The 21,580-nt window shown below is 53.3% G+C and overlaps 3 protein-coding genes across 6 annotated transcripts; 1 reads left to right on the top strand and 2 right to left on the bottom strand.

The window, feature by feature from the left end:
* Positions 1–61: 61 nt before the first annotated feature.
* NOP10 (NOP10 ribonucleoprotein) lies at positions 62–833 on the bottom strand. Its single transcript, XM_006730630.3, has 2 exons — positions 676–833; positions 62–368 (listed from the first exon to the last, which is right to left on the bottom strand). The coding sequence occupies exons 1-2, from the start codon at positions 727–729 to the stop codon at positions 228–230; spliced, it is 195 nt and encodes a 64-aa protein (XP_006730693.1). The 5' UTR covers positions 730–833; the 3' UTR covers positions 62–227.
* A 1,949-nt stretch (positions 834–2,782) lies between these two features.
* NUTM1 (NUT midline carcinoma family member 1) lies at positions 2,783–12,427 on the top strand. Its single transcript, XM_006730629.3, has 7 exons — positions 2,783–2,894; positions 4,571–5,270; positions 7,218–7,346; positions 8,449–8,588; positions 9,088–9,377; positions 9,674–9,790; positions 10,152–12,427. Exons 1-7 carry the CDS (start codon positions 2,879–2,881, stop codon positions 12,183–12,185), a joined length of 3,426 nt encoding a protein of 1,141 aa, XP_006730692.3. The 5' UTR covers positions 2,783–2,878; the 3' UTR covers positions 12,186–12,427.
* On the bottom strand, positions 9,699–20,741 carry LPCAT4 (lysophosphatidylcholine acyltransferase 4). 4 transcript variants are annotated; one of them, XM_081830833.1, is made up of 14 exons: positions 20,518–20,740; positions 19,152–19,294; positions 18,597–18,817; positions 18,110–18,222; positions 17,932–17,992; positions 17,577–17,635; positions 17,353–17,387; positions 16,754–16,808; positions 16,528–16,610; positions 16,153–16,278; positions 15,686–15,818; positions 14,457–14,555; positions 13,975–14,131; positions 9,699–9,929 (listed from the first exon to the last, which is right to left on the bottom strand). In XM_081830833.1, the coding sequence occupies exons 1-14, from the start codon at positions 20,629–20,631 to the stop codon at positions 9,838–9,840; spliced, it is 1,491 nt and encodes a 496-aa protein (XP_081686959.1). In that variant the 5' UTR covers positions 20,632–20,740; the 3' UTR covers positions 9,699–9,837. The 4 variants fall into 4 exon arrangements, with proteins under 4 accessions (XP_081686959.1, XP_081686960.1, XP_081686958.1 ...); XM_081830832.1 differs by lacking the exon at positions 9,699–9,929 and adding an exon at positions 13,359–13,745; XM_006730628.3 differs by lacking the exon at positions 9,699–9,929 and adding an exon at positions 13,365–13,706 and having other exon boundaries at positions 20,518–20,737.
* Between the last annotated feature and the right edge of the window lie 839 nt (positions 20,742–21,580).

Genomic DNA, 21,580 nt, shown 5'->3' with positions numbered 1-21,580 from the left:
GCTTTTCAAATCATTTTAATAACCTAGCAGTGATTCAAAATATGGAAAGAAGACTCAAAAGAAGGATGCTACCATGATCGATTTACACAAGCACGATCAAGGGCAACGATGAAACCGGATTCCAAAGAGCAAGGGTGGTAAGAAGGCTTCCACGCTCACAGTTTGAAGAGCTTGGTTTCGGAAAGTCTCTGAGGGGTAGCAGAAGAGACATGAAGTTTAGGGGGCCCTCAGAGGACAGGGCGCGGTCGCTGGGTCATGAGCACCTTGAAGCGTTTCTTGACGGTGATTCGGTGTCGAGAGTATTTGTCATCTGGGGAGAACCGAGCAGGATGCGCCGAGCAGGTCTGTTGTCCCATAGGGTCAAGCTTCTGCTCGAGGAAGAAAGAGAGACATAATTTCAGTACAGGAGTGATGGGAAAACTCAATCACTGGCGTCATCAGGGAGACAGAGTCTGGGATGGGGAGGAGGCTGCGCGAAAAAAGGTAAACAGGAAAACAGGACACGCGACGGTTAGATCAACAAGTCATACACTCCTTCCACCACTCGTGGCTTCTGGGCTTGCTAGTTCCCCTCACCCACCCAGGCAATTCGGGGGCGGGTCTCAACCGCTTCTCCCACCTATACTTCTTGCCATGACCATTTACAACCCATTTTTTGTTTTTTTTTTTTCTCACCTTCAGCGTATAGACTCGGTCTCCCTGCTCGTTGAGGTAATACTGGAGAAACATGACCACACCGAAGCCAGAAGTTCTAAATTCGTCGGCTGCTCTTTCTGATGGTCTCACGTTTTTGTTAATTTCCTTCCGGTAAAGCCGGAAGTCTCTCTCAAGGCCTGCCGGGAAATGTAGTCCATTTAGGCCTCTCTCCAAGGCCAAAAGGGGGCGGACTAGTGCAAGGATTTGGCCCACTTGCAACCCAGTTGCAACCTTGCAGGCGTTGGCTTCCAGTTGCAACATTGCTGGCGTTGGGAGACACGTGGAGTGTGCCCACTGTGTGCAAGACACTGCTAGGAGTTAGAGGGGGGTAGGAATGGATATGAGTTGAACATTGATGAATAGAATCCTGTCTTTATCTCGAGATGCACACCCATTTCACAGGCAGTGGGTTTCTAGTGCCTGGAGAAACAAAGGCTCCAGGATTCAGAGCCCCTTTACCTTAGGGTATAAAGAAGAAAGTTTTCTTCCCTCCCCTCTTTTACATCCGGTTCCCCCGTCCTATTTCAAAGTATTGGCGGTAAAGAGTGCATGATGGGTATTCAATATTAGGTACAGCGAAGAGAGCGTGAAGTTATTTTATGAAACTGGTGAAGCATATTTTAGTGGCCGAACCAAGATTTAAACTCAGGTCTCTTTACCACAAATCCAGCGCTCTTTCCTATAGTGGTGAGTAGCTAATAATAGCATAATATGATGCACCTCCTAAGATTATTTCGAATTTTTAAAAGAACGTAGAAATTCTCTTTATAGAGCTCTGGGTTTTAAAAAATGACAATTGGAACCCAGATATTACAAAGACGATCGTTACAGTATTATTTACAATGGCAAAAACATTGGAACATACGTTAATTTTATAACCAAGAAAAGCCTGAAAACGTTTTTCTTTTTTTAAAGGATATAGTCTGTATTTACTTGTAGCTGCATAAAATATCTCTGCAAGGATTCACAAGAAACATACTATTGGTTTCCTCTGGGATAAAGAAATTGGATCCAAAAAGAAAGGAGAGAGAGAGAGAGAGAGAAATCAGTTCCAGAGGGAAGGAGTGGGAAGGACCCTTGCTGTATATTCCATTTTGCATATGAACTTTTGAACCATGTTAATGTACTTGCCATTTCAAAAACTAAAATTATTTAACAAAAATTTTAAACAACAAAATAATTTAACAAAAAGGACTTTTTTGATTTTGGAATTTTAGGCTAATGGCAGTTTTTGGTAGAATGGTGCTTTTCAGCCAAGGGTAAGCTGAACCTTCTGTGGACTGCAGAGCTGATAGTACTGGACTATTTGGGACTGCAGGACAGCTTTTTTTTTTTTAAGATTTTATTTATTTATTTGAGAGAAAGAGAGTGAGTGAGGGAACACAAGCAGGGGGAGCCGCAGGCAGAGGGAGAGGGAGAGGGAGAAGCAGGGCCACCAGCTGAGCAGGGAGCCTGGCAGGGCTGGACCCTGAGACCATGACCCCAGCGGAAGGCAGCCACTTAACCAACTGAACCACCCAGGCGCCCCTGCAGGACAGCTTTCTAAGGAAATGATATGCATACAGCCAATCATACACCCTGATTTTCTGAGACAATCCTAGTTTCAAACATTCTGTTTCTTTGATCCTTAAGTGCAGGGACTATATGCTCTGAATTTGGTTTGGAAAATATAGACAACATTGAATTAAGCCTAGGGTCTGTCACAACCTGCTATTAATAGGAAGTCAGTTACAGAACTGGGTGGGTTTGAAGGGCATAAAACTATTTATATATATTATATATATATAAATATATATATATATTATATATATATATAAAGAAATGTATAAGTAACCGAGATATAAAAATGTCATGTTGGGAATCAGAAAGAATTTACAAATTGCCCTAAAAAGACACTCAACAGTTGTGTTGCCATACTCTGGTTTGGAGGGAATTCCTGGTTACTGCTTACTTACCAGAGCCCTTTGGCATCTCTCTCTACCTCTGCCCCTGCTCCCCTCCCCTCCCCCACTGCAGAATGCCTTGAGTCCTAGATTCTAATTCTGTTTTGATCTGATCTTTATCTTCCCTTCCTTGGATCCCTGTGTATCTACTGGGGCCAGGTTGCTCTCTGGGTCCTGGACCTGACTGTCTCATTCTGGAGTCTTCCAGACAGCCACGGTTAGTGCCCAAACCTGAGAGGATGGCTTCAGATGGAGGTAAGTCTGCAAGTGGTGGGGAAGCTCTTGGCTACCTGCTCACACCCTTGGGAATTCAGATTTGACACTTTACCTGGGGACCAGCTTTTGGGGCTGACCTAAAGAGATTGTAAGAACACTAGACCCCAGCAAAGTCATGAGTGTTGGGAAGGCTGGGGAAGGAGATTGTGCCATTAACACTGGGTTAGGGGATGAAGAGGGCCTCCTGGGAGGCAGATCAAAGCCCCTCAGGGGAAAGTCTAAGTATAGAAAAGGGATGGCAGTTAGCAACTTGTTTCTCTGGAAGAGGAATCCCTTCAACATATGTTTGTGTGGCATGGGCAGGGGTGTGTGTGGTGCGAGCAGCACAGAGAGGGCTCAAGGGGAAGGTCCAAATTCCTGTGTCTTCTTTAGGCAGTTGGAGCCTGCTCTAGAATTATGCCCTGAGAGAACTGGGCTGGAGCCACTCTCAATCTTACTGAGTGGAGTGGGTGGAGACCGTAGTTGCAAAACTGTTCCGCTGGGTTACCTGTTGCCTAGTCTGTAGAGAAATGTCCTCCCAGAGGCTAGCCTGGAAGGTACTGTTAAGTGCCTCTGCTCAGAGCCTGATGGCTCCTTTTTGCCCCAGAATGGGCTTCTCTTCCAGTTCCAGGAGCAGTTTCCCTTGATTTCCCAGGGCCAGGGGAGGTGGATAGCTCCAACTGGAATGCGACATGGGGCTTCCCTGAGATGCTCTCAGTTTTTCTACCTTTTGTGGAACTCGGGCCTCGGACCCATTTCACTTCGCAGAATCCTCCTGGCCCTCTGCTTTGTGGTTGAGATAATGAGTTTGCTCATATTCCATGTCTCCTTCGTGGTCAGGAAGTGGAAGCTGAGTGTTGTTAGTTTGCCAGGGGAATATTCTTTATTAGAGCGGGGGGAGACTTGTATGAAATTAGGCAAATGATCTTCTATTATGATAATTAAAACTCCTGAGACACATGTCCTGATTGATTAAGTGCACATTTTATGTATTTTTCCTTGAGTTCTTGGCCTAGAGTCCACAGAGCTCCTTCTCAGCACCTACTGTGTTTCAGACTTCATTGTGCCTTGTTCATAGTGGACCCTAAATTTCTGCTATTAGGACTTCCAAGCAGAGGGACTACAGACAATCTACACCACCAAATTTTAACATGTCCAGCAGCTACTTAGAGCTCTGGAAACCTCCTTTCTTAGCCACCCCTCCCCTCAGCCATTTCCTGGTCCTTATCTCTTAGTCATTCCTGGCTGTTACATAACAAAATTTCTGGAAACCAAACATCTAATCCACACACACTTTCCAGGGAACAGCACTTGTGTGAGCCGTGGCAGGGACCACAGACTAGCTGGGGGCAGGGTTCAGGTGGTGTGGACGTGTTTGGAGTGGGTGGGACTAAGAGAGGTACTTGGGTGCTAGCTGCCATGTGTTAGGGAGTCTGAGCTCACGGGCCCAAGGGTCACTGCAATTTCTCTAGGGCAATAATTCTCACCTAGGAGTAAGGGATGTCAAAATCTCTTGGGGGACACCTGCAAACTGTGCAGGTTCCCCCGCCCTAGTCCTTCCCTCACCTGTTGAGAATCAGTGCTCTGATTGTTCAGGGACTAAATGGAACTCCCATGACCTAACCTCTGACCTCCTTTTCTCTTACACCATTCCCTCTTTTTCTTCATCTCAACAGCATCTCCACTGTCGGGACCGGATGTGACCGTGCCACCTGGTGCCGCCCTGTCTCCTTTCACTGCAATTCCCTTTCCCCAGCCTGCTGCTGGCCCACCAGACCAGCCACCCTGGGAGCCGCCTCCACAGCCTCCCATGCCTTCAGCATTCTCTCCAGGCAACCCTCTGGTGCTCTCTGCTCTCCCCAGCCCATTGTTGGTGACGGGGGATGGGGGCCCTGGCCCCAGTGGGGCTGGAATCATTGTCAAAGTCAAGACAGAAGGGGGGCCAGCTGAGCCCTCTCAAACTCAGAACTTCATCCTTACTCAGCCAGCCCTCAATTGGATTGCCTCAGGCACTCCCTGCGGGGCCCCTGAGGGGCCTCCCCCTCAATTCATGACAGCTTCTAACATGAAGACCCTTCTGCCCACGAAGGCTGTCGGGGTGAGCCAGGAGGGCCTCCCAGGCTTTCCTGCTCAGGCTCTACCACCAGCTACCCAGCTGGCCCCCATTGTGCCCCCGGAAAAGGCTTGGCCAGGGCTACACAGGGCAACCGGAGAAGGAGGTCCGTTGGCCACCCAATCTAAGCCCTCACTGGGTGACCTCTCCTATACCTCCAAAGGTGTTTATGAGAACTTCTGCCGCTGGCAACACTACAAAGCCTTGGCTCGGAGGCACTTGTCTCAAAGTCCTGATGCGGAAGCCCTTTCCTGCTTTCTTATGTAAGTGGGGGATCTGAGATTAATTATCCTAGCGCTTTTAAACAAGGGGACTTTGGGCCGGACAGGAGGTTGGGCTCTCTAGGAATACTTGAGGGCAGGTCATGAGGGAGCTAGCGAGGCTATGAGAACACAAAAGCATAACGATGATGATGATGGTGATAAGCCTCTTTACCCACTTCCCAGATTATAATGAGCTTTCGGGGGTCTTCTCTCAAGTGATCCTCACAACCCTGTGAGTTCAGGCAAGCATATTAATGTAATCCTCATGTTTAGGTGAGAAGACCGAAGCCCAGAGGTTTCCTGTGACTTAAGCGAGGGGCCATGTGTAGAGCTTAGGTCTCTGACACCAAGTACGGGGGCCTTCCATTCTATTTTATTACCGTCTGACATCGAGTTAAGCTGTCCACACCAGCAGCATGAGTGCTGGGCCCTGACCATTTGTGTAGGAGTGGAGGATGATGGGGGGCCGGGCAAAGGATGTGCCACCCCGCCCCACCCCCCGCTATTTCTTTCTGAGTTCAAGTTGAGATAGGGAGGTGGTAGAGCTCGCTTAGTGACCGATGGCCCAGGTTCCACTGCTTGCTAGATTGGTGACCCTGGGCCCCACATTTACTACCTTGCCCTCAGTCTTCTCATCTAGAAAGGGGATGATTATACCAAGTTCAGTGGGTTGCTGAGGTGAAATGAGTTATTACCTGTGAAGTGCTTAGCAGAGCGCCTGGCACAGAGAATGCCTCCTTTAGATGCAGCTGCTAGTATTATTACTATTATTCTAAAAAAGGCAACGGAGAAGAGGAAGAGAATTCACAAAAGGCCGGAATGTCTATGTGAGTGGATGCTTAGCCCAGGACCCCAGGGGTCAGGGGCTGTCTTTTGTGTCTATAAAGCCAAGTCATTAGCCAGCCATCTGGGGAATTTTCTCTTCTTCTCCCCCAGACCCACTGCTTCCCTTAACTGCACCGCACTCTTGGCATTCTGTGTAAACCACTATGTAACATACCACATTTTACTGGATTTAAAAAACAGGTGCATTTGCTTTCCCAGTCTCTGAGCTCCTAAAGGAATCTCCCTTTCCACCCCGACTCTGGAGTGAATAAATCAAAAGGCTCCCCCGGAGTCCTTGGTGTAGATCCCCTTACCAGCTCCCTGCCTTCTCCAGACGGCTCTGAGTTCTCTTAGCAGGCTGGATTTCTAACTCCTGGCCTCTTCCTGCTTTCAATGCCCAGGGGCTCCTCCAAAATGCAACCCAGACTCTCTGTAACAGTCGCCCAGGAAGTTGGTAAAATACTCAGTCCCGAGATCCTGGGGTGCTGAAATCCCTAATTATAACAAGCGTCAGCAGGTGATTCTAGGCACAGTGCTTGAGGACTCTGGCAAGTCAGAAGGGCAAAAATGAATCATAAAGAACTTAATTTCAATATCAATACAAAGAGTATTGATATTTGACTGTCTGTGAAGGGTATCCCAGAGGCAAAAAAAAAACAACAAAAAACACTTAAAAACCAACAAACACAAACACCACACAACCTTTAATTAGAGATTCATTTGGGTTAGGTAGTGCCTTTTTTGAAAAGCAAGAGCCTTTGGGCAGGGTTAAGCCTACTGTATAATGAACCCATTAATTTAATAACATGAGTGCTTTCTTTCTCATGTTTAGTTGAGGATAGCACTGTGAGAATTAGGGGTGGTTGATTTCAAAAGTGGGGAGCAGAAACAGTCATCTGATTTTGTGTGAGATTTGAAAATTTCAGCCAGAAGACAGTCCAGTATGGTAGATGGGTGGATGGGAGGTTGGGGGGTCTGGAAGTCTAACCAGAGGTGGGATGTGACAAGGATTGGGGGGCAAGTTAGCTCTGCTGAGGGCCAAGGGGGTGCATGTTGGTGTTTGTCGGGACAGGTGGATGGGGGGCACATTGTAGAACGTGACTGACCCAATGGGGGTTTTAGCCCAGTGCTTCGCTCCCTGGCCCGGCTGAAGCCCACTATGACCCTGGAGGAGGGACTGCCAAGGGCTGTGCAGGAGTGGGAACACACCAGCAACTTTGACCGGATGATCTTTTATGAGATGGCAGAAAAGTGAGTTTAACCAACCCTCATTCTCCTGAGGGGTGCTGTGTAGTGGAGGGATGGATGGGGGCAGGTAAGAGGCGTGGATCGGGGTGTGTGTGGGTACTTATTAAAAGGGATACTAAGAGGAGTGGTGTAGACTAGAATGGGGTCTCCCGGATTCTCACTGCTTCCACCACCTTGACTCTTGGGTTTTTCTGTCCTCTCACCTTGAAAGCTCTCCCTCCCCCAGATCCTGAATTATACATACAGGTCCTTGATATTGAAGCTCTTAGAATGGGATTGGAGCCCAATTGGTGTAAAAATTCCTTGTAAAGGGACCTAGCAATGAGGAGGTAAGCCCTACTGGGCAGGTTCTTTCCTATCTCACTGACCAGGTAGCAGGTGGCTACTGATGCCGACCTTGGGACCACTCCTCCTCTGGAAAGAGTCGCACAGAAAATCATTTACCCTGTTATCCCAAGGAGGGCTTGGTACTTAAAGAGGTTGGTCAGGGGAAGGTCCTGGATGCCCAGAGTGGTCTCCTGGCTCTTATCCCTCAATTCTCCATGACCATCGCCTTGGTTAAAGAAGTAACTCTGGGGAAAATGAACCCTTTCCTCCAAAACTTAACTTTCCATTTCCTCCCTTCTGGACCCATACCTCCTAGAATTACTCTTCCTGACACCCAGTTCCAGCCTCAGGACTTGGATCTCAGCACTGCCCCCTGGTCGGAACTGCCTTGAACTGCAACCCCAGGCCCTGCTTTAGGATTTCAGTCCTCCTTTAGGGTTGTAGGTAGAGGCAGATGAGGCCTTGTAGGGCTGGCTGGTAGGATCCTGCTAGGCTTTGGCATAGGGCTGACTGACTTAAGGCTGTATGAATTGCTGCTGTACATCCTCCATGATGCTGGGTGAGATCAGGGATGAAATAGAAGTGAAAGTGATGGTTCTGTCCTGGAGAAGCTCAACATTCATTTTCTCAACAAGTTTCCTAAGGGATGACTGCACGTGAGGGACTCTGTCGTGACCTTGTGAGGTTTCCCCGGAACGGTTACTGGGCCGTCTGTGAGCAGCTCCCTCCTAGTGTCTGGCCTTCTCGGCACTGTCCAGGCCTCCCTCACCCTCTGCAGGTTCATGGAGTTTGAGGCCGAAGAGGAGATGCAGATTCAGAACACACAGCTGACGAATGGGTCCCAGTGCCTGCCTCCCACAGCCCCCCTGAAACTCGACCCTCCAGGGCTCCTTGCCCCTGAGGTTAGCCAGCAGCCAGGTAAGATTACCTCATTCCAACCGGAGCCTGGGGCCCAAGGCTCAAAGGGAGGTGTACGCAGGGCAGTCATGCACTGGGGAAGGCATTGGCCCTGCTTCTGTCACTATCCCTCTGGGGGGTGGCAGTGATGTTCTGAGCCGGACATACATAGGAGGCTGGCTTCCCAGGTTCCCTTTGTCCCAAACTGATCTTGGCCAAGTAAACCGACTACTCTCTAACAGGCTGTACAGGAGGGCATAATACCTCATCTGCCTAAGAAATGGGGGCTGGATCAGAGGACTGCTTGGAATTTCAGGGGTTTCCAGATGCCTCACGCAGGCACTGTCTTGGACCCTCCAGCTCCACAATCTGCTCCCACGGCTGGTCCCGTTTCAGGCCTGATCCAGCCTGTCATCCTTCCAGCGTACCCGGATTGCTGCCCTGACCAACCCAGGGTTGGGAGGCAGAAGCCACAGTCCCTGTGCCACCCGCCATTCCTCCTTTGCGTCTCTTCCCTTAGCGTACATTCCCAAAAAGGCGGCTTCCAAGGCACGGGCCCCCCGCCGGCGGCAGCGCAAAACACAGAGGCCTCCGGTTCCTGAGGCCCCCAAGGAGATCCCCCCGGAAGCTGTGAAGGAGTATGCTGACATCATGGACGGGCTGGTGGGGAGTCAGTTGGCCATCGGGGCGGCAGATGGAAAACAGGAAGAGGAAGAACAGCAGCAGCAGGAGGAGGAAGGGATGTATCCAGATCCAGGCCTCCTAAGCTACATCGATGAGCTTTGTTCTCAGGAGATCTTTGTCTCCAAGGTGGGCTGGACCTGGGTGTCTGTCTGGTTTCTAGCAGATCCTGGGTTCGAAACTCCAGGGGACTAACGACCTAGGGTTTTTCCCGAGGCAGTTAGGAACTAGGCTGTCTTCCTACTGAGAAATGTGTGTGCATGCATGGACACATGTGAATGTGTACAGCTGGTGGTGGTCATGGTTAATAACAACCCTGGGGAAGGGCTGGGGGAGGGGGACACATGGCTTCTTCTCTAGAGCCTCTTGGTTCCCAGGTTACTTCCTGTCAGGGACTCCGATCACCGTTTTCTTCTGTTCCCCAGGTGGAGGCCGTCATTCATCCTCAGTTTCTGGCAGATCTGCTGTCCCCAGAACAGCAGAGGGACCCACTGGCCTTAACTGAGGAGCTGGAGCAAGAGGAAGGACTCAGTCTTGCCCAGGTAAACCTGGGAGGTAGGAAATGTCAGAATAAGCAGCTTGCGTGATTTTACCTAACCTTACGCTGTCTTGGTTGGTATGACTTCTGGAGACAGACAGCTTGAGGATTGGGATTCCGGTGCAGAACAAGTAGGCAAGAGACTGTGGAAACACAGGAAAAGGGGAGCAAGCATAAGGGGTCAAAGCATGGGAATAAGACCCAAGAAGGCGGAAGAGAAGAGCTATGGTATCTGTTTCTGATACCGTGACTTAGGCCGCTTACTTGCATTCCCTGCCCTGTCCAAGTACCATCTCCTTACCACCCCCTCAGCCACCCCTTCTCACGGCAATGTATCGGACAATGTTTGTCCACTCTCCTTCCAGCTGGTCCAGAAGAGACTCCTGGCCTTGGAAGAGGAGGATGCAGAGGCCCCTCCTAGTTGCAGTGGAGCTCAATCAGACTCCAGTCCTTCTGTTTCTGAGGAGGATGAAGATGGGGGTGGGCGGCTTCGGCCCTCACCTGGGCCGCGGGTGGCTGGGGGCACCGTTCGCCTTGGAAAGGCTACTTCTCCAGGAAAACGGGTGAGAGAAGAGCATGGTGGGCAGGAGCAGGCCCTAGATGGCCCGAGGGGTGTGCGCAGAGACAGGGACACTGTGCCGTCCCCCAGCAGCTGGGACCTGCAGCTAGAACCTACAGCTCCACAGGGAACTCGAGGGTCCTTAAATACAGAGGAAAGAGGGGCCGGGAAGACAGCAAATCAAATATCCCCACCTCAGGACGACCACCTGGGAGGGGCTAGGTCTCCCGGGCACCCCCTGGTGGCTGACAGAACTCCTGAGACTCTGCCCCTTTGTTGGCAGGAAGGCCCCCAGCCTGAGATAGTTCCCCGTTTGGATGTGGGACTCGAAGAGCTGGCTCCCCTGCAAGGACAGGGGTTAGAAAAGCGGGTCCTGGGGTTGCAGACAGGCCAGCAGCTAGGGGGTCTTGGAGTGCTTCCTCAAGGGACTGAGCCACTAGCAGTGCCCCAGGAAGGCTCTTCGGGAGCCATGTGGGGAGATGACAAAGGTCCTCCCGTGGTTCAGGGTTATGATCAGAACCTGTCCCCTAGAGCAGCTGGTGACAGGGAGGGGGACGGAGCCTCTCTCAGTCCAGGACTTTGGCTGAGCAGTGAGCTGGATGCTGTGGCCTTGGAGTTGCCCTTACAAATTGAGGAGGTCATAGAGAACTTCCACGATGGGGAATGTGTCACTGAGCATCGGGGAGGCTGGCAGGTACTGGGCTCCAGAAGCAACATTCCTCTGGGTCCTGGAGAGACCGCAGCGCCTGGGGATGGGGGGCACAGTGCCATTCCCTGCGGAGGCACAGAGGGCACGGCTGCCCTGCAGGAGGCGGACCACTGCAGCTCTCCGGGACCTCTGAGGGCCAGCGGCCCATTCGTGAGGCCTGAGGAAACTGGAGAACAGAGCCCTGAGGCTACAGGGGATCCCAGCCATCTGTGGGCTGAAGGTTGCCCCTCTTTGCTGGAAAGTGGTATCCGCGTGCCCACACCGGGAGTTCCCAAAGAAACCCTTCAGCCTGCCTGTCAAGGCAATATCCCTGTGCTGGGGACCCAGGGTATGTCCCCCTTCCCTCAGGCCAGCCTGGAGGTGGGAAGCAGAGGCCATTCTGTCTCTCCTCTGTTGGAAACCACAGAACATGTCACCATACTAGATATTGGAGATGCCTGTGGCCTCCAGCTAGCAGTCTGTGAGGATACCCACCCGCCAAATTTTAACTCCTATGACCCCCAAGGAGAGGGCAGGGAGGATACTGATTTATCCAAGCCTGAAGACCTTGCTCCCTTACCAGGGAATCAAGAGCCTTACGCACATGGGACCCCCAAATCAACATCTCCTCGCCAGGGTCTTGGAAGCACTTCCTCTAGAAAGGGGGCCAGGGATGCCTTAATTCTGACAGAAAGCTCTCCTGTCAGTAAAACATGCAGCTCAACGGACGGGGCCAAAGGGAAGGAGGAGGAGCAGGAGGGGGAGGAGGGGGAGGATGAGGAACTCTCCAGCTTTGCCTACCTCTTGGCCTCAAAACTTAGCCTGTCGCCACCAAGGGGGCCTCCCTTCAGTCTTCACCCTGCCTCAGGCCTGCCCTCGACAGGAGGGCAGGGGGTCCAGAGAGCATCCCACTCCCTCTCTGCTGAGGTGAGAGGCCTTGGCCAGTCTCCACATCCTGTTGCCAAGTCTGGGAAGAGAACTCTCAGTGGAGGTGTATCTCCTGCCGAAAAGAGGCCCTACCAGGGAGCTGACCTTGGCATCTCTGGGGAGAAACCCCTGGCTCTGGGAGTGGTTCGAGCCTCACAGCCTCGTAAAAGGCGGCGTGACACTTTTGTCACTGGCCGAAGGAAGAAACGTCGGCGTAGTCAGTAGGGGACAGCAGGACCCTCCTACCCCACCTGCTGATCCCTAAACGTAGGGGCCCCCAGAGTAGATTTCATCCCAGCTGCACACCAGCAGAGACTGGTTCTCAACCCCATGTTATTTTGTTGTTCTGCAAAAGTAGCGAGTGTGGGGAGGTCACACTGGCTAGGCTGGAGGCGGTCCCCTTGGTGGGAGGTGGAGGAGTACCTTTGGAAGTTGTATGGCGCAAAGAAAAATAAAGATTTTCTGGTTGTTGGAAAATGCTTGCAATGTGCCCTTTCGTATTCATGTCTTCACTGCTAGATGGAGTGAGGTGCTGAAAAAGAGGTGGAGGGGGCTCCAGATTCCCTGGATCTAAATACCACTCCATTCTCCAGCCTTATCCATGCTCCCTGATGAGCTCCTGTCCTGAGAAGCCCCCAGTGATCCCTTTATCCCTCCCCCTCAGGAAAAGCCTAGACTTGATGCTGGGGAGTGCTTCTCGGGACAGGCCACATTATGTCTCCCTTTGAAAGTCTGTAAGATGGAAAGATGCCTTTTTTTTTTTAACCTGTCAGATCTCTGGGTTAGAGATCTAATTTCCTAAATCTAATTAGTTTTCCATAACTCTGTCTAGACAGCACCTTTTTTGGGGGGGGGCTTGTTTTCTTTCCCCCTTCCTTGAAGAGGCTGGACAGAAGGGACTTAAATGTCCTCCACTCATCCATCCCCTGGCAAAAGAACACCCTCCTGAGGCTGGTCTGAGCTGCAGGGCAGACTCTTGGCTGCTGCGGACACAGCTCTCTGCTCCCACCATGAGGGGGAATCATTCTCAGTGGGATTATTAAATATAAAATGGTAGTTAGCTATTTTTTAATCTCTAATGAGGACAGAACAAGAGGGAATAGGCTGAAAAGGTTCAGGAGGAAGCCTGTTAAAATGTGCATATGTATGTGTGTGTGTGTGTGTGCGCGTGTGTGTGCATATATAGGGTTATGACAACAGAAGGGGAGGCTTTGACATCGGCATGATTTCCGTGCAGGAAAGAGCCCCATCTAGTCCAGCTGGAAGTGAGGATTCACCCAGCAATGGCCAAGAGGACTGACTCTGGGAACCTCCGGGATCGTCCAATGGGCAGCCTGCAACCATTAATCCCTTTGGTTCCCACCTGATACTATCAATGTAACAGCCTTATTTTTTTTAAATAGATATATATTTAGATTTATATATAAAATAGTTTTTTACAAAAAAAAAAATACCCAAACAAACAAAAAACGAAAATCAACTTAAAAGAAACAAAACAAAACACAACAACAATAACAAAAAAATCAAGCAGGAGCAGAAACGGGCTTGAGGCACAGGGTAGGCCGGAGGCGAGCTGGGGACGTCGAGGCGCTCAGTCGCCCTTCTGCTTGGGCGCTGGCACAGTCCCGTTGGCCAGAGCCATGGGGCTGCCGGGGACGGAGGCCTGTGGTTTCGGGGAGGGGCGCAGGTAGGTGTTGAAGAGCTTCCCGTGGAGCGGGTCGTGGAGGGAGAAGGCCTGGAACTGACCTGGACAGGCAAGAGTGAGAAGGCAAAAGGCCAGAGGATCTAAGGAGGAGGGGAAGAGGGCGGCCCTGTTCTTTTTCAGAATTGGTTATGTCCTGTCCCTCTCACCCCTGTTTCACCTCTCAAATCCAAGCTTCCGTCCTCACCTCTCAGAGGATGAACCCTGCCCCCCCGCTCCTCTCCCCCCCGCCCCGCTCCTCAGCCCTTGTCCCCTCCCAGCCCAGTGCTGATGGTGGCCCAAGCCCTCTTGGCAGAGAAGGCAGTGACTCACAGAGGGAGAGGCCTTGGTGGGGTCCCGCCTGGCACAGCTCAGCATGCAAAGTCGCAGCAGCAGGGCGGGGTGAGCCCAGCAGTAGGTGCAGGATGGTGCTGAAGCCCTGTCTGTACAGCAGGCGGCCAGGCCCCTCTGCTTGCTCCTCGGCAAAGAGCTGGCACAGAGAGGGACGCAAGTCAAGCCCTGTCTTCCTGCCATGGCCCCATACCGCCCTGCAGGTCTGCCTGACGGGTTCCTCCTCTTCCGAGAGTGCGGAGTACAGGCCCTCCCTGACTCCCTGCCACCCCACTCAGCCCTTTGTGCAGAACTAAAAACTCACAGCTGCTGCCCTTGCCCTGTTCTCAGGCAGGTCTCAACACTGGGGCACTGGGGTGGATACTGAGCACCTACTATCTAGAAGCTACTGGGAGCAGCACCCCACAGAAGCCTCTGGATGGGGTAGGCATGGCCACCACATGTCCCCCCCACCTCTCTGATACCTCAAAGGCCAGGCGGGTCAGCTCGTCCAGGCTCCTGCCCCCATCCAGAGCTGCCAGGGCCAAGGCCACATCTCGAAAGTCCACCAAACCTTGGGCATCCTGGAGGGAGAAACCAGGGCAGGATGAGGACCAACGTCCTCCCTCCTGCCCTGGGTTTTGGCTCCTCCCTCTTCTCAGCAGGCACAGGGATGACCCTTGTGTCTGCTTCCCTCAGAGCTGTGAGCTCTAAACTCTCCAGGATTCCCAGGATTTCTCTCAGGTCATGGGTTCGCTCAAGTTCTCTCCATGTCACCTGGTGACGAAGCTCTCCTGAAAGGGATCTCCTGTTAATGTTAGGGAATCCCTCAGGAATGCTGAAGTTACCATCAAATTTCTGATATACCCCAAGCTGGAAAAACTGGTTCTCAGCTGACTCAGCCTATGCTGGAGAACTGGTCCAACAGACTAAAAAGGGCCCACTGGCGTAATTTCTTACCAAAAAAACCCCAAGGAGGATGCCTGCCCTGGTGAAACCATGCTATTCCAGTTTTGGTTCTGCTCCGCTATAGGCTAAGTGGAGAAGCTCCTTCCAGACACAGTTGGCCCCAATCTAAGGAATCAACACTCTCTGTCCCTTTAGAGGATGTTGAGAGCCATGATGTTAAGTATCTTAAACCAAGAAGAGCTCTCTGGGGCCAGTGGTGGTTGTTTGCGAACATTAAGAATCTTCTGGGATTATTGTAATTCAACAGGAAAACTTGGTTAAGTTCCAGGAAATCTATGGAGTGCCAAAATTCTTGAGATAGTTCAGGAATCCCCTAGAGAAGCTATGGTTTATTTTTAAAAAGTACTGCAAAGATCTCTGAGTCTCAAACCCATCTAACCCGTCCCATGTTCTCTGTATGTCATCTTCCCACCACTCGGAGGTGCCCCACAAGGTTATACGGTCCCCCCATCTTTGCTGATCTCTAAAGTGGCTTCAGAAACTTATGGACCTCACTGATCAATTATTTCTCCATTGTTCCTTCCCACAATGATAACATTGCTCTTCAGTGCACTGGATACTCTATAAAAAACGAATCTCCCAGTGGATCTCAGGAGATGACCATCCAACAATGGCTGTTAGAACATCCAGGGCAGGTTCCAAACTGGCCACCCATGTGGCCAATTGGATAGTATCCTTAAAGCCTGAGCACATCAGCCTGGAGAGCAGGGCCTGGGTTCTGACCTATGGGTCCCAGCTCCTTTACCTGCTGGAAGTAGCTGAAGGCTCCAGCCACCGTCTGGGGGTCAGAGAGCTGTAGCTGCCTGGCAAACTCTTCCTGGCTGATCATTCGACTCCGGCCTGGCTCTGCCCCAGCGTCCACACGGCCAGGGGACAGCCTACAATGGAATTGTTGAAGGCAGGGAGTTTACTCAGCTTCTTCCTGGGCCTTGGCCCCAGCCCCAAGAGTCCCCCCAGCACAGGTATATCTGGTGTTTTTCTAAGATGGACTCTAACTCACAGTCCTTTGAGAGCCATTCCTCCTTTTCTCACCGGTCTTATTATATATCTTTCCCTTTCTTTTTACCTCCTTCCTTTTACTCCATTATCTTAAAAAAAAAAATCCTCTACCTTCCCACTTATTTCTTTTTTAAGACTTTCCTTCCTTCTTCCCATTTCTCTTTTTTTTCTATCCGTGACACTGCCCATACCGTTACATTCAAGGTCACCTACCCAGCCTTCCGAAGCACCTTTCCCAGTTCCCAGAGCTGCGGCTCCAGTGAGACCTTCAGCCGGCCCACCACGATCACGGGCAAGCTCCCCACAAACTCACACTCAGTGGCTGGAATGCCCAGGGCCCTACAGGATGAAGAGCGATGGAACGGAGTGGGGGAACAAGGAAGAAGAGTCTTCTGAGGGCTCATTACCGAGTCTGGGCTGCTGAACAGGGAGGAGACCAGGCCCCTTTAACCACCCCGTCTCAGCTGTGCAGAGCCCATCCCACTGCCCACTCTCCCATCTTTGCCTTGGAACCTCAGCCCTCCACCCACTGCTGTGCTTCCTATGTCCTGTGTATCTGCTCCAGGAAATATTTTGTGGGATACTCACTGTGCCATTACCCTCTGGACATTGTTGGCATAGAGGGTGGGGTTCCTGCTCTCCTCCGGGCTGGGGTGGTACACAGGGAGGAACTGAAACAAACACACACATACACCTCATCAGGACCTCAAGCTATGGGTGAGCACTCCCACCCTCTTTTCCCTTCAGGGGTCAGCTAATGCCCATTCCCCTCCCCACCCACAGTGGCGTTGGGGAGGTGGGGGAGGTGTCATACCTCCACATCCACGATGCTGCAGGGCTGAGAGGCTGTGAGCCAGAGGACTTTCAGTCTAAGAGAAGAGAAACCTCAGATGCTCACCAATCCCTAAGTATGGGGCCCCCCACCCTGAGGAGGGGAGTGGGAGAGTTCTGACCATTCACATAAAAAGGGACCCCTAACCACACAGTGAGCTGGGTAAATATGCAGTTGGGAGACAGAGGGAAGGGCCCGAAGCTGGTAGGGAAAGTGAGAGCATGGCAGGGACAGGCGTGAGGAGGAACTGCCAGAGAAGAGGTATGAGTAACCGCAGACAAGGGGAGGCAACCGTGCTGGCTCTCAAGGGAGGACTGAGGGAGATCGCTCAGAAACACTGGACGCTGAGTTCAAAGGAGCTATAGTCACAGCAGGAATGATGAGGTGGGATGGCTGAAAGCACTTCCAGATTACATCGGGAAATGAGAACAAAACAGGGAAACAGGCACCCTCTTCTCTAGAGTTCTCTCAATCTGACAGTGAAGAAGGTCCATTTGCCTTGTCTGGAGATTGGAAGATGGGCCAGGAAATCTCTGATGGGCCCTGCCCCCCACCCTCACCCCAGGAACACCAAGACTCACACTCCAGGGCCCCTCCATGCCCAGCTGGTGGTGTCCTAGAGGAGAAGCAGAGGTGAGGGGAGAAAGGCATTACTCTCTTTCCCTGGAGCTTGGCCAATCCTCTTTGGGCAGAGGCCCTGACCCCACCCCCGCCCCATGTGCACATCCCACGGCGACACTAGAAGTTTTCACTGATTTAGGGTGGATTTGGGCTCCCCCACCTCCTCTCTTGGACTCAGACTCACCAGACTGTTGGGGTATCGGATGAGGACAGGTTGCACAGGAACCCCGGCAATGAAGGCTCCTGAATCCCATTTCCACCCCCCACCCCCCACCCCCCAGGCAGAGGTTAGTTCATGGAGATAGCTAGAAGGCACCAAGTGTCAGGGTCTGGGACAGTTCTGAAATGATATCTGGCCTGGCTCCATTTCATTTGTAATTTTCTTTCTGACTCCTAGAGACTTTTCAGTGTCAGCTAGGAAGTTCCCTGTCTCTCTTCCCCAGGATCCCCGCTCCACTTCTTGGGTTATTCCAGAGTCCCCCTCCAAATCTGGGGCTCCTTTTTCCTTCAGCCCTACCACCCACTATCATTTTATTCACCTGGTTTGAATTTAAGCAAAGCCTTCTTGTTGGAACAGGTGCCCTCAGGAAAGAATAGTACCTGGGGGGAGAAAAACCCCGAGGGACCAGAATGAGGTGGGGTTGCCTGAAGGGAAGAGAGGAAAGAGAAGCCTCTTTGGGAGCACATAAAAGGTGAGATCTTGCGACCCTTACCCACCTGGGGCCACTTGCCTCCTGAGGTAGCCCGCCTTCGGACCTCCTCCACCACTCTGCGCCGAGAAGCCGGGTCATGCCGGGATACTAGGATGGCTTGGTTGAAGCGAAGAAGGGCTGGGGTCCAGAGAGGATACAAGGAGTCACTTGGTTCCTACCCAGGGGCATTAATACCTGCAGCCTCCCCTTCCTCAACAGTAGGAGATGCTTCGCAGTGATCTCTCTGCCCTGAGGACCCTCCTTTTATTGTGTGTTGGTCCTTTTAGGCAAGTGATCAGAGGTCCTTCCAACACCTCTAAGCACCAGCCCTCAGAATCTAAGGGGTTGGTTCACAAACAGTATCCATTTGCATCTCATTTGCCAGCAACCGTTGATTTCCCTTCTAACCTCTCCCTTCCCCCTTGAGGCCAGTTCTCTCCAGAGCATCCCTGATTCCTGCCTTTTTTGCTCAGTTGTCATCTCTCCCCTTCACCCGTTTTATGCTCTCTCACCTCCAATGACAGGCACAGAAAGGTTCTCAGCTCGGGACACAACCTTGGGCAGGTCACAGGGCAGCAGAACAATGGGGTCAAAGAAAGTAGAGTGGGGAGCGGCAACAAGGACAGGGGCTTGAAGGCGAGAGGCCCGCTGTCCCCGAACGCGAATTCGAAGAAAACCCAGCAGGAAAAAGAGCAGGCGGCTGAGGCCCAGCACCCCGTTGTGGCACACAGTCCTGCAGGACAAGGCTGGGCATCAGCAGAGGCGGCGATTCCGTCCCTCACTCACCCCCCCAGGCTTAGGCACCCAGAAAAGCCGCTGCCTTTCTCTTGTCCTCTATTCCTCTGCCAAGGGGCTGAAGTCTGCCTGCTTTGGGACATATCAGGGTGCATCACTTCGAGCTAAGGTCCTGGGTACCAGGTCTGAGCCTGGCTGACTCATCTCACCTACCTAGGCTGGGTAGCAGAGCTTCAGAACCCTCCCTCCGTTTCTTCTCAAAGAGGGAGCAGAATGGGTAATAGGGAAGAGAAGTGAGAAGTAGGGTCTCTGGGGGCTGATCCCCCACTTACTTCCTCCATCCTGTAATTGGCTCCTGAAGCTGCTCCTCCGTAAGACCAGCTACTTGCAGCCAGGCAAAGGGCCAGAGGAGAAAGAGGACAATAAAGGCCAGAAGCACTCGGATGGGGGCCAACAGTGCCCCCAGGAGGCAGAACTGCAGAGGGTGGGAGAAAATACCACTTCAGGATTGGGAGACACTCTCCATTGCTTCCCTTCTCCCACAAGGATGAAGCAGAGAGCCATCACCCCCTGTGGATCAGGAGACAGGTGGTGTGGGAACAGAAGATGGGGCGGGAATCCAAGGGGAGAGGATAAAGGATTAATAGGATCAGGGGCCTCATTATTAGGATCGGACCTGATTTTTTTAATCATAAAACGCATCTATCACTTGGTAAGGCTGTTAAGAGCTTTTAATGATAACCCCTGTGGAGGCGCCCAGCACAGTGCTTGATGGGAGAGTAGGCTGGAGATAGTCCCTCCCCCACCTCGCATTCCATAAATAGCTCCTATGTCCAAGAGAAACCAGGTGCATAGTTCTTTCTACTTTGGCCCTGGGAGGTGGTAGAGTTGGAACACACAGAGGTCCACTTTTTAGGCCCAGGCCAGTCTAGTTCCACTCAACAGCACTCCCCTAGGCCTGGGGGGTGGGGTGGGGGAGAAGAGCGCGGCCCTACTCCGCAGGGTAGGGGTTGCCAGGAGCCAGGGTGACTGCTAGGGATGCCCTGGGGAGAGTGCAGGTAAACAAACTGAGCCCCACGAGCCAGCCTCAGGGGCGGTGAGGGTGGCAGAAACCTTGGACACTCCCTTCCCCAGTTCCCCTAGGCTAGTGCGGCTCTCCACTTCCCGTAGCCAGCCCCCTTCTCAGCCTCCCTACCCCCACCAGGAGGTGCTGCAGTGCGGGGAGAGGGGGTGGAGCGGAAAGAGGGGGGGTGTTGGGTCGGCAAAGGGGCGCAGGCTATGGGTCTAGAGACGTCTTCCCTCTAATTCAGAGCCTCGAAGAAGCACTCAGCACGCCCCTGCCCCCACCCCCGGCTTTCCGTAGCCTCCACCTCCATCCTAGTTCATCGGTCTCCGCAGGATGTAAACCGCATTTCCCAGTATCTTCCATCTCCCCTACCCCTGCGTCTCCTGCAGTCCTCTATCCTCATCTAGTCAATTCTTCCACACCTTAGAGCTATCCATCGCCCAAGCCCGGGTCCTCTCCAAGGACTTCTCGCCCACCCCTGTCGCCCCCACGTGCGCTCCCCCGGACACCCTCCTCGCAAGCCTCTCGCCCACCTCTTTTCCGGATAGGCATCCCCATCTTTGCCTGGGCTCTAAACGGCCTCCTTTTCCTACCCCCACGAGTCCTCCCGACGCCCCCCGCTCACACTTTACCTTAACCCTCTGGAGGCGGGAGAGATGTAACTCATGCACGAAGGGGTTGGGGGGCGCTGGGGGCCCGGGGGTGGGGTCGAGGGGGGCCCAGTGCCCCGGACTTCCCTGGCTCATAGCGGCGGAAGAAGGTGGGAGCGAGGGTGCCCCGGCCCCGACCCCGGGCCCCGCTCTGCAAAGCAGCGGCTGCGGCTGCAGCGCTCCGGCCGGGGCCCCGCCTGGTGCCGGGCGCCGAGGGGCGGGGAGCAGGCGGCGCGGCCCGGCCCGCGTTGTCAGGGAGCCGGCCGAGGGGCGGGGCTTCCAGCGCCCGGGCGCCCCTGCACCTCCGCGCCCGTCGCGCCCGCCGTGCCTGCCGCAGCCCCTCCGGCCATTGTTCGGCGGCGGCCGGATGCCGGGGCGTGCTGACCCCGGGCCTGGCCCTCCGGGCGTTCCTTTCGGAACACCGGGCCGCCGCCTCCCCGCAGGCCTCCGGCTCGGAGCGGGCTTGGGGCCGCGAGGTGGGCGCGGAGCTGAGAGCGTCCTTCGACCCCGCCCGGGCATCGAGGTCACCCTGCGAGCGCAGATCGGGGCCCTCGGGCGGCTGGGAATGGAGGAGCCGTGCGCGGTGCGCCGAGGCCCGCAACTCGGGGGCGAGTGGGGCCCCGCTCTCCCCGCGTGCTCGCGGGCCCCAGCCACCCCTCCTCGCAGGCCGACCACCTTCCCTTCTTGGTCGCGGCGACGCCATCGCGGGAGGACTTGGGGCGCTCGTGCCCTCTGGCGGCCGTGTCGTGCCTCACCCCTCTCCGCGTCCGCGTCCTGCCGGTGCTCAACAGGATCTCCTGTTCGGCGGCGTGCACCTGGCGTCGGCCTGGCGCCAGCAGCCCTTGAGACGCTGGCGCGTGTGCTTCCCGTGAACCCGGCAAGGCCTGGCTGGGGAGTGGCAGTGGAAATCGGGAAGGCCGGGCGACCGCAGAGGCGGCTTTCTTTTCACTCCTAGTCTCTTTTTCTCCGCCTGCCCCTCTTCTGTCTCTCTGCCCTTCACGCCCAGGCTCCAGACCATCCTAGAAAACTCGAGAAGTGGTCAGCA

This window comes from Leptonychotes weddellii, chromosome 9 (genome assembly GCF_054177405.1).
Source record: "Leptonychotes weddellii isolate Sample4059 chromosome 9, ASM5417740v2, whole genome shotgun sequence".
Lineage (NCBI taxonomy): Eukaryota > Metazoa > Chordata > Mammalia > Carnivora > Phocidae > Leptonychotes > Leptonychotes weddellii.
This window is presented reverse-complemented; position numbering and strand designations above follow the sequence as displayed.

Coding starts and splice junctions, on each gene's coding strand:
- LPCAT4 (XM_081830832.1), bottom strand. CDS start 20,631: ATGAGCCAGGGAAGTCCGGGGCACTGGGCCCCCCTCGACCCCACCCCC. Junction 19,295..20,517: donor CCCGCCTCCAGAGGGTTAAG/GTAAAGTGTGAG, acceptor CACCCTCTGCAG/TTCTGCCTCCTGGGGGCACT. Junction 18,818..19,151: donor CCAATTACAGGATGGAGGAA/GTAAGTGGGGGA, acceptor CTTGTCCTGCAG/GACTGTGTGCCACAACGGGG.
- NUTM1 (XM_006730629.3), top strand. Junction 9,378..9,673: donor AGGAGATCTTTGTCTCCAAG/GTGGGCTGGACC, acceptor TCTGTTCCCCAG/GTGGAGGCCGTCATTCATCC. Junction 9,791..10,151: donor AAGGACTCAGTCTTGCCCAG/GTAAACCTGGGA, acceptor CTCTCCTTCCAG/CTGGTCCAGAAGAGACTCCT.
- NOP10 (XM_006730630.3), bottom strand. CDS start 729: ATGTTTCTCCAGTATTACCTCAACGAGCAGGGAGACCGAGTCTATACG. Junction 369..675: donor ACCGAGTCTATACGCTGAAG/GTGAGAAAAAAA, acceptor TTCCTCGAGCAG/AAGCTTGACCCTATGGGACA.